Source organism: Bacillus rossius, chromosome 10 (assembly GCF_032445375.1).
Source record: "Bacillus rossius redtenbacheri isolate Brsri chromosome 10, Brsri_v3, whole genome shotgun sequence".
Taxonomy (NCBI): domain Eukaryota; kingdom Metazoa; phylum Arthropoda; class Insecta; order Phasmatodea; family Bacillidae; genus Bacillus; species Bacillus rossius.
Window position 1 is genome coordinate 58,938,096 of NC_086337.1, and position 14,041 is coordinate 58,952,136.

At 48.5% G+C, this 14,041-nt stretch overlaps 1 protein-coding gene across 1 annotated transcript; it reads right to left on the bottom strand.

Annotated features, from left to right (window-relative positions):
* Positions 1-1,080: 1,080 nt before the first annotated feature.
* Positions 1,081-13,497, bottom strand: LOC134536275 (tubulin alpha-1 chain-like). The gene is made up of 5 exons (XM_063375998.1): positions 13,330-13,497; positions 7,493-7,715; positions 5,264-5,565; positions 3,559-4,140; positions 1,081-1,354 (listed from the first exon to the last, which is right to left on the bottom strand). Exons 1-5 carry the CDS (start codon positions 13,330-13,332, stop codon positions 1,115-1,117), a joined length of 1,350 nt encoding a protein of 449 aa, XP_063232068.1. The 5' UTR covers positions 13,333-13,497; the 3' UTR covers positions 1,081-1,114.
* Positions 13,498-14,041: the final 544 nt, after the last annotated feature.

Here is a 14,041-nt window from a genome sequence, read left to right on the forward strand (position 1 = left end):
GTGCTACCAAGTGTTTATTGCCGTCAGAACTGCGGGAGCATCTTCAGCACTGGTTATCTCCGTGTGTTCGCCAGAAGGACGTGAGAACAGGACGGTAGGAGGGGAGTGGTTGCAATGAAGACACGGGTGGTTAAAGCTGTGCTACCAAGTGTTTATTGCCGTCAGAACTGCGGGAGCATCTTCAGCACTGGTTATCTCCGTGTGTTCGCCAAAAGGACGTGTGGACAGGACGGGGGGAGGGGAGTGGTTGCAATGAAGACACGGGCGGTTAAAGCTGTGCTACCAAGTGTTTATTGCCGTCAGAACTGCGGGAGCATCTTCAGCACTGGTTATCTCCGTGTGTTCGCCAGAAGGACGTGAGGACAGGACGGTAGGAGGGGAGTGGTTGCAATGAAGACACGGGCGGTTAAAGCTGTGCTACCAAGTGTTTATTGCCGTCAGAACTGCGGGAGCATCTTCAGTACTGGTTATCTCCGTATGTTCGCCAGAAGGACGTGAGGACAGGACGGTAGGGGTGGTTGCAATGAAGACACGGGCGGTTAAAGCTGTGCTACCAAGTGTTTATTGCCGTCAGAACTGCGGGAGCATCTTCAGCACTGGTTATCTCCGTGTGTTCGCCAAAAGGACGTGTGGACAGGACGGGGGGAGGGGAGTGGTTGCAATGAAGACACGGGCGGTTAAAGCTGTGCTACCAAGTGTTTATTGCCGTCAGAACTGCGGGAGCATCTTCAGCACTGGTTATCTCCGTGTGTTCGCCAGAAGGACGTGAGGACAGGACGGTAGGAGGGGAGTGGTTGCAATGAAGACACGGGCGGTTAAAGCTGTGCTACCAAGTGTTTATTGCCGTCAGAACTGCGGGAGCATCTTCAGTACTGGTTATCTCCGTATGTTCGCCAGAAGGACGTGAGGACAGGACGGTAGGGGTGGTTGCAATGAAGACACGGGCGGTTAAAGCTGTGCTACCAAGTGTTTATTGCCGTCAGAACTGCGGGAGCATCTTCAGCACTGGTTATCTCCGTGTGTTCGCCAGAAGGAAGTGAGGACAGGACGGGGGAGTGGTTGCAATGAAGACACGGGCGGTTAAAGCTGTGCTACCAAGTGTTTATTGCCGCTGCTAGTACTCCTCGCCCTCGGCCTCGTTGATGACGGAGTCCATGCCCACCTCCTCGTAGTCCTTCTCCAGCGCGGCCAGGTCCTCGCGCGCCTCGCTGAACTCCCCCTCCTCCATGCCCTCGCCCACGTACCAGTGCACGAAGGCGCGCTTCGCGTACATCAGGTCGAACTTGTGGTCCAGGCGCGCCCACGCCTCGGCGATGGCCGTCGTGTTGGACAGCATGCAGACGGCGCGGTGCACCTGTGGACAACCCACACCTCTACTGCCCCAGCTGCCTTCCTCAACAACCCTCTACAGACCTCTACTGCCCCCGCCCCGCCGTCAGCTGCCCTCTAGCCGACACAAGAGCGACCACTGTCCCGAGGACTGGCCGTCTGGCGTAACACACAGCAACAGCAACATCAAGCCTATTCAACGAACTGATGGTCGTTCCTCCAAGCACTAGCAAGTGATAGAGGCCAGGCAAAACCATGGTCCTCAAGGCGTAGAGCCTTTGCTGAGGTTTCAATGGAGCCCTTCGAAGCTTTTCCAATTCATCCTTCAGCCGACCAAGGGGATCTGTCTTCAGCCGACCTTCAGGAGAGAAAGTAACTCCAAGATATTTCTACTGATCTGACCTCTTAAGTGCCTGAATAGGTTGTCCCAGACAATTGAATCGATCTTTGCAAATAACAACCACCTTTTTCTCATGAGGGACAATTGCGTGGCTCTCGTCCACCCTGTATGCAGAGGTTAGCCCGGCACATGCAACCCGCCACAGGATCAGACCTAGCTATCGACCAATGGGCTGCATTGGGCACAGGCAAGTTGAGTCCAGCCTGGGATGAAATGAATCCGCGCTAATGATCGCGGCTCCGTCGACGGGGTGATTCCCCGGCGATGACTCCTCTCGGCGTGAAGAGAAGTGAAACTCTCTGCAGGGTGTGCGCTCCAAGACTGAGAGTGGAACGGGAAGCTGTTGTAACGAATGAAGAATAGAGGCGGACAACTGTAAAACTCATTACAGGAGTTTCATCGCAATTATTGTTTGATGAAAGTGTAAACCTGCAACGTGGACCTTTTGTTGAGTACTTGGTTTTTTGTTTCAACGCTCCAGTTGGTTGTTGAAATGTGAAGTTTCACTTCTAACGCGCGAACAACCACGCACCAATTTTTTTATTATTTTTTTTACAACAAACTAACATCAATTCTAGTACATAAGGACCACATAATCCTGGCAATTTTTTTATCAGGATGTATAATTTCTCTCTACCTGCTTTTTTATCAGCAGTATTCAGGTTATTAACATATGAAGTGTTCTAATTTATGAGTCTACCTGCAGTGAGGTGTCGCTTTCGGGGCTTTGAAACCAGGGGTTGTGTGCCCAACACACTTGCTGACGCGCTGTCTGCTAGCAGCGTCGTTGGCTCCAGACAGGAGTCCAAAGGTTAAAATGTTAATTTTGCAAAGCACTGTAAGGGGAAATAATTTACCAAGTGAATTACCTGGATGTTCTTGAGTAGCATGAAAAAAAAAGTAGTCCTGGCCCAAGCAGATGAAATTATTCGCACATAAGCGCGACGAAGATGGTAGAAGAGAGGTCGTATCTTCAGGTGCCGGAGAGGAGTGGAGGAAGAAAGTAATTTCCGGGGAGACGGGTGAAGAAGAGGCGAAGCAGAGTCAGAAGGACGCGCGAGGCCGGAGATGGCCGCGCCCACAATGCAACGTGGCGCGCCCTTTAGGGCGGGAATATTCTGCCGAGGGTCGCGTCGGAAATAACACCTTCCCTGCGTGCGGCCGTTATGAGAGCGCTATAACCTCAAGCAGGCGGTTTCAGGTGTGCAGCACATTAGGATTTCAAAGCTGCAAGTGTTTCCCTTCCGAAAATATTTTTATATGACAGTAAAACTAGACAAACCATAAGTAGAGACCGGAAAAATTCGCGATTTCAATGACCTGTAAGATAGACTCCATGATCCTCTATGCATGCGGGAAAATGACATATGCTCATTGGCTACTGACTCGTGATACCTGTTAACTGGGACGCTACTGATTCGATACTTCTTTTGTTAAAGGTTTTTCATTGGCCGAGTGTCATTCAGATAAACTGTTGCCCAATCACTGATGCGGTAAAAAGGCAAACGTTTTTGTATTCTAGCGTATCGCGAAAGGAATCCGCGAATTTTTCCGGTCTCTAATCATAAGTTTAAAAAAAAACTAAAATTTTAAATTCAAATGATTAAACTTGATACATTAGAAAATTTTCAGTCATTATTTTTTTTTAAGTTAGACGTGTGTTTACGAAAGCCATGGGTTAACTTGTGTAGTTTGTGTAACGTGATAGCGTGTAAGACCTGAATGTCAGAATGTCAGGTAGACTGACGTGTGTTTACGAAAGCCATGTGGTTTGTGTGACATGACCTGAATGTCCCCAGGTGAGTGTCTGCAGCCAGAGGCACGCTCACCTTGGCGAGGTCTCCGCCGGGCACGATGGTGGGCGGCTGGTAGTTGATGCCGACCTTGAAGCCGGTGGGGCACCAGTCCACGAACTGGATGGTCCTCTTGGTCTTGATGGTGGCGATGGCAGCGTTCACGTCCTTGGGCACCACGTCGCCGCGGTACAGCATGCAGCAGGCCATGTACTTGCCGTGCCGCGGGTCGCACTTCACCATCTGGTTGGCCGGCTCGAAGCACGCGTTGGTGATCTCCGCCACGGACAGCTGCTCGTGGTAGGCCTTCTCCGAGGAGATGACCGGCGCGTAGGTGACCAGCGGGAAGTGGATGCGCGGGTAGGGCACCAGGTTGGTCTGGAACTCGGTCAGGTCCACGTTGAGCGCGCCGTCGAAGCGCAGCGACGCCGTGATGGACGACACGATCTGGCCGATCAGGCGGTTCAGGTTGGTGTAGGTGGGCCGCTCGATGTCCAGGTTGCGGCGGCAGATGTCGTAGATGGCCTCGTTGTCCACCATGAAGGCGCAGTCCGAGTGCTCGAGCGTGGTGTGGGTGGTGAGGATGGAGTTGTAGGGCTCGACCACCGCCGTCGACACCTGGGGACAGTCGCTACCGTCACTCCGACAAGCCCTCTGGCCCGGGACACGCCGCCAAGTCCACTTGGCAGGTCTCAGTAACTACCATCACTTGGGCAAACTCTTACACCCAGTGACTATCTGTTGAAGACATTTGTGGCAGAACAAAAAATACAAGGGAGGTAGAGAGTTAAAATTTCTATATGACGAAAAAGAAGTCCACATCCCTTGAGAGGCCGGGCCTTTACGGGGTTCCTTAAACACTGTTAAACTTGTAAACTTCTGGGTGGACTTGACTTTCACAATATAATAATAAATATGTATTGACATGACTAACAGCCCAAGTGCCATTTTGGACAGTTTCCCGACTCACAAATTTGGATAATATTTTGTATTGCAGAACTGAATGCTACTAATTTATGATATGGTATTTTTTTTTATCGAAAATATTGATTTTTTTTACCAAGCTTTTGACATTATTATTTTTTAATATTGTGTGGATCTTGACAGCTAAATAATATTAAATGATTTTTTTATGACGTGTTCATAATATATTTAGTAAGGTTTCAATTGTCAATTATTTTACAACGGCCTCGTAACTATTTTGTTTCCGTGTAGAAGTGTTTAGTCTTCAAGCACGGTTCACGGTGACAAGGGTTGAAGCGGGGGCATGAATCTGTGGTCTTCGCAAAGAGTCCCGAGGAAATCCACGGGAGTTAGTTGTGCGCGAGGGGGTAACCGACACAAGACCTCTCTTGATACGGGGCTTGTGTGTTGTGTACTGTCCATATTCTTGCTTTTATGCATGCAATAAGCAGGAAACTTAAAAAATTTATAGAACGTCTTAATAATTTTCGCAGGCTTTTCTGAAGTAGCTTGGCTTCTGGGTTGTAGCCGTGTCCTTGGCGATAAATTCACCGACGTTCCGGTCGACATTGCAGTCGCCATCATCAGGGAGCAGTTACCTACTGAGGTAGGTAACTCGGTAGGTAACCGCTCCCTGATGATGGCGGCTGCAGTGTCGGGGAATTTATCGGCAAGGACACGGCTACAACCAGAAGCCAAGCTGCTTGATGGAAGGTCTTGCATGAAACACGACAGACAGAGGTAGAGAGAGGGAGAGAGAGGGAGAGAGATGGCGCACCTGCGGGGCCGGGTAGATGGCGAACTCCAGCTTGCTCTTCTTGCCGTAGTCGACGGACAGGCGCTCCATGAGCAGCGAGGTGAAGCCGGAGCCGGTGCCGCCGCCGAACGAGTGGAAGATGAGGAAGCCCTGCAGCCCGGTGCACTGGTCGGCCAGCTTGCGCACGCGGTCCAGCACCAGGTCCACGATCTCCTTGCCGATGGTGTAGTGGCCTCGAGCGTAGTTGTTGGCGGCATCCTCCTTGCCCGTGATCAGCTGCTCCGGGTGGAAGAGCTGGCGGTACGTGCCGGTGCGCACCTCGTCTGCAAGACACAGGCCCCGATCACACTCGTCCATGTCCTCCGGCTGTCTCGTCCTTGTCCTCCAGCTGTCTCCTCCATGTCCTCCAACACTCGTCCATGACCTCCGGCTGTCTCGTCCTTGTCCTCCAGCTGTCTAGTCCATGTCCTCCACACACTCGTCCATGTCCTCCAACTGTCTCGTCTCTCTGGACGTGTGTCCGACCTGTGTAGGTGTCAAGGTTGTCTCCCGCGCTGAGCTAGTGATACAAGACTCGGGTTCCACCTCTTGTCACTGCCAGCGACCAGCCGGTGATTGTCTTATTCGATTGGCTCTCAGCGGCTAAAGATGCTCGCAACACACTTAGCCCAGCCAGCGAGGAAACACACCCTGCAATGCAGAACTAACGTGATTCGCCCTAAAAAAAACAGTTGCGCCATGCAGTTTACTTCACTGGCAGCTGTAAGTCAAAGGAAGTCACACTTTGTCTTGGCGATAAACAACCATCTCTAAGCTACGAGACTGACGGCAGATATTATCCGCGCAGTGAACAATTGTGGATACGACAATGAACGACTTGCTTCCCATTAAAAAAACAGAGTATCATGTGATCGCCTTAGATCTTTTTTTAAATTTAGGAAATATAATTTCGATTTGTTCTTCTCCGTGTTTCAATGCAATTAATTATTTTTTATACTTAATTTCAAGCGCATTAAAAAGGCCATGAGTCAAATTACTTGTTTGTGTTGTAATAATTTGCACAGAAACGCTGTGGTTGTTTCCGTGTGCTCCTGGCCTGGCGGGTGAGTGATGCGTGTGGTCGGCCAGTCTGCAGTCTGTGCTGGTGCCTCTACTCTCTAAATAACTGGATATTTTCTTGCACGTTTGTTGTGAAAAGAGGTAATGTTATTTTAAGTTAATAATTCTATCATTTTGCATTCGTTATATTTAATAATTTAAAAAAAAATTCAAAGTTAAATATTGAGAGTTAGGCTGAGAATAAACTGAATAATTTCCGCAGGATTTCACGGCCATTGTCTGAAGTAGCATGGATTCTGGGTTGTAGCCGCGTCCTCGGCGAATAATTCACCGACATTTCGGTCGACGTTTCAGTCGCCATCATCAGGGAGCAGTTACCTAAGTGATGATGGCGACTGCAATGTCGACCGGTGAATTATTCGCCCAAGGACACGGCTAAAACCCGGAAGCCAAGCTACTTGAGAATAAAGTGACTTTTTCACGTTACCTAGATACTTTTTTGACGTGATAACGTCTTATAAATCGATGAACGCCGGCTGCACTCACGAAAAAGTGTCACGTTCCGCCTGGGCCGAGCGTGCAAGAACCTGCCAACCACCGTGCGAAAAATTTTCTATAATATCTTACAGGTTAAGGCGGGCTTTTTAACTAATTGTTCGTGATCATATTTAAACAAAAAAATTTAAAATTAAAATTGCAAGGAAAAACTGCAAATAATTTTTGAAAATTAAAAACGTATGCAATTTTTCATCAATGTTTTCTCATTACGTTATTTCGTGAAATTATCGTCCGTAAACCGACTTTTACAGACAATCCCCAATTTTTTTCAGTAAGAATTTGTAACAGAAATGTTTATATTTGAAGTCTCTGCAGCTGGAACTTGTTTGATCGTTCGCCGGACGCCACATCGCCACAAAAGATGAGTAGGGACCGGAAAAATTCGCGGGTTCGATGACCTCTAGGATGAACTTTATAGTTCTACGTACACTCGGTCGAATGGCACCCTCTCATTGGGGCTGCTGTCTTGTGAAAGGCGACCCAACGTAGCGGCCTGTGATTCGACACAGCTTCGGTCGGGTGTTTCTCACCGGCCCGGAGTCGTCCAGGTGAGTTGTGAGCCAATAACACAGGCAGCACTGAGGTATAACTATGTAACAAGGAGCCTCACGGCGGGAGTGTGACGTCACGCACCCACGACGGTGGGCTCCAGGTCCACGAAGACCGCGCGCGGCACGTGCTTGCCCGTGCCGGTCTCGTTGAAGAAGGTGGTGAAGCTGTCGTCGCCGCCGCCCAGGGTCTTGTCGGAGGGCATCTGGCCGTCGGGCTGGATGCCGTGCTCCAGGCAGTACAGCTCCCAGCAGGCGTTGCCGATCTGCACGCCGGCCTGGCCCACGTGGATGGAGATGCACTCGCGCTGCGAACCAGACACACGCGAGCTGCAGTCACTCCTGCCTCCGCGACAGCCACAGCTTCAACCAACCACATCGCGTGATTTGTTCTCACCTTGAAATAATACAATCAGGGGCGCAACAAATAAATTTCCAAAAGGGGGGGGGGGGGGCAATATACCTTTTTATAAAGAATCATCGATCCCCCCTATTGTGGCGGGGGGTCCGGGGGTCGTCCCCCGGGAAAATTTGTATTTCAAGGTAGAAAATTGTGCTATTTAAGCAGTTTTATTATCTAAAAATTGATTACACAGCACTTTCTTTGCCCCCCCTTTGCCCCCACTTCAAGGTTTCAGAGGGGGGGGGGGCAAATACTCCTGCCCCCCCCCCTGTTGTTGCGCCCCTGATACAATACTACATTGTGGTGATTCAAACCTCGACTGGTATCTCGTAAGGGGGTAGAACGGCAGAAAGAGAGAAACAAGACAATTAATTTTTTTAAATAACACAACGCTTAAACACTTTTTTTCAAGTATTTAAAAAATCATCAACTTTTTTTTTGTATTTGATTGAAAATTTTATTAAAATAAACATGAACTAGAAGAATTATTACTCTCTTAAAAATAACTGCTCAGTATATCAATAATTATTGGTCAATCAATAATAATTATCTAACAATAAATATTACATACTGATTAAATACACACACCATAGAGAAGAAAAAACTCTGCGTGTTACTGTTTCTTCAAACAATTCTGTCATTAGGAACACGCGAAATCTTTGAACGAAATATTAAATTCATAACAGGTAGCGCTAACTATGCGGTAAATGCAGGGACTGTCTCAACAGCACTCTCTACGCTGCTGGTTGAACAAGGAGGAACGCGAGCGCGCTGGCATTCACAGGCACTCACAGCTGACTGTGTAGGATACCTATATCTATTTTCTAAAAACCAGCGCATACGCACACACTCTAACTTATTCTTTTTGGGGGAAGCCGGGGGGGGGGGACGAAGCATCGTACAAAGAGGAAAACGAAAAAAAAAAGAAAAAAAAAGAAGAAAAAAAAGCTCAACAACGTGTATAGCATAGTGCTCGCTTTATATCTCTTATTCCCCAAGTGGCTATTTTCTGTCCTTTACTCGTCGGATAAGGTTTGAACGTGATTTTTTTTTTTTTTTTCACTAAAACGTTACATTGAAATTCGACCTTGAAATTTGACTCTCATCGCACCCAAAGAAGTTTCACTTAAAAATAAATAAAATGAATTGTTGCAGGTGTTTGTTGTTGAGTGGGGTGGTTGTGTTGTTGAACAGCAGGGTGCTCGAGATCTGGGTTCGCCCGCCGCGCTGCGCCGCGCCGCCACGGTGGCACGCCCCGCTCACGAGCAGTGGGCGACCCACATAGCGGCGGTGGGCGCGGGTAGGCGGCCTCCTGGAGGCGCGGGTAGGCGGCCTCCTGGAGGCGCGGGCAGGCGCGGGTAGGCGCGTCACTCCTATACATGGTCACGCAGCCGACGAGCCTGTGACCTTGTGACAGCCCGCGTGACGTCAGCTCCGGCTTGGTCGCTCTCCGCCGTCCCTGGACTTCTGACCACCAACTTTTCAAGAGAAAAAGAAACTCATCTAGTATTTGTTTAGGATATTAGAGGATTTAATTCCATGGTGAATCAAGCAAAAATTCTTAAATGTTCGCAAGAATGTATTCCAATATCTGCCCCAAGCCCTGAATTTGAATAGAATTTATTCCTGACAGCACAAGCTTACAAAAGTGGGGCAGGGGTTGTATGCTGATCGCTGTTTGCTTTCAATTTTTTTTTTGCTCATAGGAATGACGGATATTTTTTTTTAAATTTAGGGTTGGGGTAAAATCTGTCACTCCGTATCGTCCACCTTGCTTACGCCCCTGCCTGACAGTAGAATACATTGTCACAAATAATTTAGGTTTTGGGTCTAATATTAAAGCACCAATTGCCAAAATTAAAGATTTACTACAGGTTTAACTGTGGATCATAATCCCCTCTCCACGCCAGGAAGCTACTGGGTGACGGCTTGCAAACTAGCTGGATCTTAAAACACCCAGGCCCGAATTTTACAAAGCCCCAAAGTAAACAATCTCATGGCGTTATGTCAGGTGAACGCGGTGACCAGCGAAAAAGAGCTCTGTTGTCTCGAACTGCGTATACCATCGGCGGATGTTTTTGCCGCATGGAGGATCACAATTAAACTTTAAACGAAACACACGCTGAACCTAAATTACAGATTCACTCTAAGTGAACTGTAGAACACAAAATGCTTTACGCCCAGTAGTCGCCCTTTTGCGTAGGTGGCGCTGCAAGCGAGAAAACAATAAAGCAGTACTCGTACACTTATCTGAAACTGTTTGAGTTACTCTATATATGTGACCTTTGATCTAAAAATCTGCAATACTTATAACTGGGGCATTATTTCATGAACATACTGTATTGTCAGCTGGTGGAGAAAACTACCAAGTGTTGACGCTTTGTGCTGACCATTCTGGCCATCCATAAGCTATCTGCTAGTGCCTGGACTGTGTCGTGGATTTATTATCTGCTCACGAACCCAGGAAACACACTGCAGCGTTTCAGTAAAACTTCCTGGAACGGGACTTATTTTTGCGACAAAACACGCGTGGTTAGTGGGTCGCCGAAGCAGTTGTCTCGCTCTGCTAACGGTCTTGGCGGTGCGCTTACAACTCTCTCTCTCTCTCTCTCTCTCTCTCTCTCTCTCTCTCTCTCTCTCTCTCTCTGCCACGCCTGGACTTGCCTGGCAACTGGTCGGTCGACTTCCAGTTCCAGAGAAGTCCTGAGAAAGTGCATGATTAAGTTGACAGATAAGTGGGGCGTTTCTGAAAGACACTTCTACAGAAATAAGTGACACAAAAAAAAAAGGACTCTAACAAATAGTGGCTATAAAAATACAAACAAACATGAAAATGGCTAATAAATATTTTTTTTTTATAAAAACAACAAAACTTGAAGTATTTTGTAAAACAATTTTTATAAATATAAGACAGAGGGGTATTCTTACTGTCGTGAAAAATCTTGCGTTAAAAATTTGGTTTTGTTGGCACTGTTTAAACGAAACATTTTTAGCCGACTATAATTTAGTAAGCACCTTAGCGCCTTTAACCTCTGTGCATAACTGAGTGATGTCAAACCAATCCTTTATTTCCTCACGACAAAACCTCCCCAGCCAGGCTTGGCTCCACCCGCCATGTTGAACTGCTGGTTTCTCGCTCATCGCAGGTGTGTTTTAGAGGGATTTGTAAAAAGGACTTTTGTAAGCGTTGCTCAGCTGAGCTGTGGAAACCGAGGAACTGGACTTCTAGTGAGCCACCGCGATGCAATGAGTGTGACGACAATTGCAATCATGACCGGGCCTCGAACCCGCGACCCCTCCCATCGAGACTGCTGGCCGGACATGAGCTGTAGTGGCTCTGCTACAGGGAAGTGTCTGTAAACCTCCATTCACATTATGTAATCCTGCACCAGTCCAACTGCTTGCGTTCAGAACTGCTCCGGGAGTGATCCGGCGTTTGACCTTGACCTCGAGGTCGCATCTCTGCGCTGCCGTGTGGGTGGTTCGCTCAAAGTTTGTCTTTACTGTCGGGTCCCATTCGTGTGCAGCGTTTCTCGTCTTCAAACGAGTTACAAAAAAAACACACCTCACATCATCACATTTGGTGTGTTCCGATGAAACTACATTTACGTTCATGATCCGGTAAACTCACCACTCCAACATGGCCGAGGTCCTCTGTGTAAGCGAGGCGGGAAGACAAGGTCGACATTCCCTTGTGCGTCTAGCGCGGTGGCCTGGCGCGCAGTCTTCTCGTCGTCCTTAGCGGAACTACGAGATTTTGGAACATGAAGATGAAGGTGTAATTCAGGGCCTTCGAGTGCTTTCTAAAGTCTGTACATTATTTTCACACTCTCCTAAAAATACAGTTTGAAACCAAATCCGGGAAATGAACTACTCGTATATTTAAATGCTTTTAGCAAACAGACACTCTTGTCTCTTGAGAAGTTTTCAGTGGCGTGGTTTTTGTCGAGCTCTGCACACGGTGGGTAGGTGGGGGGGGGGGCCTTGCAGACATGGGGGTGTGAAGGGCAAAAGGGCAGAAGGGCAGAGGCTGGACGGACGAGGCGTCGCCACTGGAAGGTGTCCTTTGGGACGCTCCGCGGAGATTGTCCATCGCTCGCCTCGAGGGCTGAATAATTGAGTCCCGGTCTCTTCCCCGGGCGCCCCTCAGGGGAATTCAGAGCTTGGCTGTCTCTCTTCCTTTCAGGGGGACCTTCCAGCGGCCTCCCTAGCCGCCCCCGTAATGCGACAACCTGCTGAGACGTCCTCCTTTCGCGAGGGCTTACGTACTCTGCTTGCTGGTGAACTAAACATGTTACTTTTGTCGTCATCATTAGTCCCACTTCGGAACCTGCTGACATCTCATTGGTAGGGTCAGGCATTTTTCACGGGGGAAAAATAATCTGATTGTCCATTAGACTGGAACAAGGTATGCCCGCACCAGCGGTTTTATGCCTTGTGATTTGAATAGCCTTGTTTGTGTATAACTGTGTTGAGTCTAGCCGGAGTGAGATGAATCCGCGAAGTAATCGAGGCGCTAAGAATAGTCGTTCCGGGAGATTGTAATGACTAGGGACTGGAAAAATTCGCAGTTTCGATGACCTCTAGGATAGACTCCACGATCCTCTATGTGCGCGGGAAAATTGCACCAGTTCATTGGCTACTGACTCGTGACACCTGCTAACTGGGATGCTTGTGATTCGATATTTCTTACGTTGAGGGTCATTCTTTGGCTCACAGGCCTTCAGGCAAACTGTGTTTCAATCACTGAAGCGGCAATTATTTACACACAATTGGATTCTAGCCTATCGCGAAATGAAACCGCGAAATTTTCCTGTCTCTAGTAATGACACTTGATCCGATGGCAAATCGCTAGGATTCATTACCCTCTAGGATGGACTCCACGGTCTCTTGCACACGCGGGCAAACACCCGCCTGCTCATTGGCTGCAGATTTGTTGTATGTTTCGACTCGGTAGCCTGCCATTTGGTAACTCATGTGGACTAAGGTTTCTCACTGGCCCAGAGTACTCCACACAAAACTGTGAACCGACAGCTAGAGACCGGAAAAAAAAAATTCGCGGTATCATTACGTGATACGCTGAAATCGGAACAAATCTATCTCTGTGCTGCTGTTGCTATTGGTTCACAGTTCATGCGAAGAACTCTAGGCCACTGAGGAACCTCCAGTAAAAATAAGTAGCCAATCACCGGCTACACGTTTTAAGACGTCCCACAAGTCTGCAGCCAATGAGCAGGGGTCAAGTAGTCAGTAAACAGTGGAGTCCATCCTAGAGGACATTGAACCCGCGGATATTTCGGGCGTCTGCAAATCAAGGGCGGATCGAGAATGGTGGTCAGAGGAGGGCCAAATTAAATTTTCTAATTAAATTTTAGTACATTTAGAATTGAAATAGTGAGTATATGTTATTTGTGGTTGAAGAAGGTCCTGCTGTCTGTAGCACTGCGTTAAGGGAGTAGGAGAGATGGTATAGGGGCGGCAGCGGAGGGTAGCAGCAGGTAGCGGAGGAGGGCACTCACCATGGTTGCTGGTGGAGTCGCGGTCGCCGAAGAGAGACGAAGTGGAGTCGCGGAGAGCCGCTAGTCGTTCAAGGAAGCCGGGTAACGGTGCTCCTTCGAACTGAGTCTGGCCTCCGGCGCGGCCGTGCGCCGGTCTTATACCGCGCGTGACGTCACGCGCAGCGGCGCCGGACGCTTTCCTTTTACAGTCCGCCGCGACCAGCCTCCCCTCCCCTCTCCCGCCCACGTGACTGTCCACGTGCCATGAGTGGAGGCGGGAACTGGTTTGATAAACATAATGTCCCTCCCTGGGAAACCTACAGATTTTCGGTCCTAATCCTGTTCATTAAGCAAAAGTCATTTAATCCGACTTTAATTATGCTAAAAACAAGCCAAGCCAAGGAACTATTGATAGGAACCGGAAAAATTCGCGGGTTAAATGACCTCTAGGATGAACTTTATAGTTCTACGTACACTCGGTCAAATGTCACCCTCTCATTGGCTGCTGTCTTGCGAAGGTGTCCCAATGTAGCAGCCTGTGATTCGACACAGATTCGGTTGAGTGTTTCTCACTGGCCCGGAGTCATCCAGGTGAGTTGCGAGCCAATAGCAGAGGCAGCACTGAGGTATAACTGTATGAATTTTAGGCTGTCGTTAAATGAATCCGCAAATTTTTCCGGTCTCTAACTATTGATAATGACCGCGAAATTCTGCGTTCCTCCACATCAAGAGG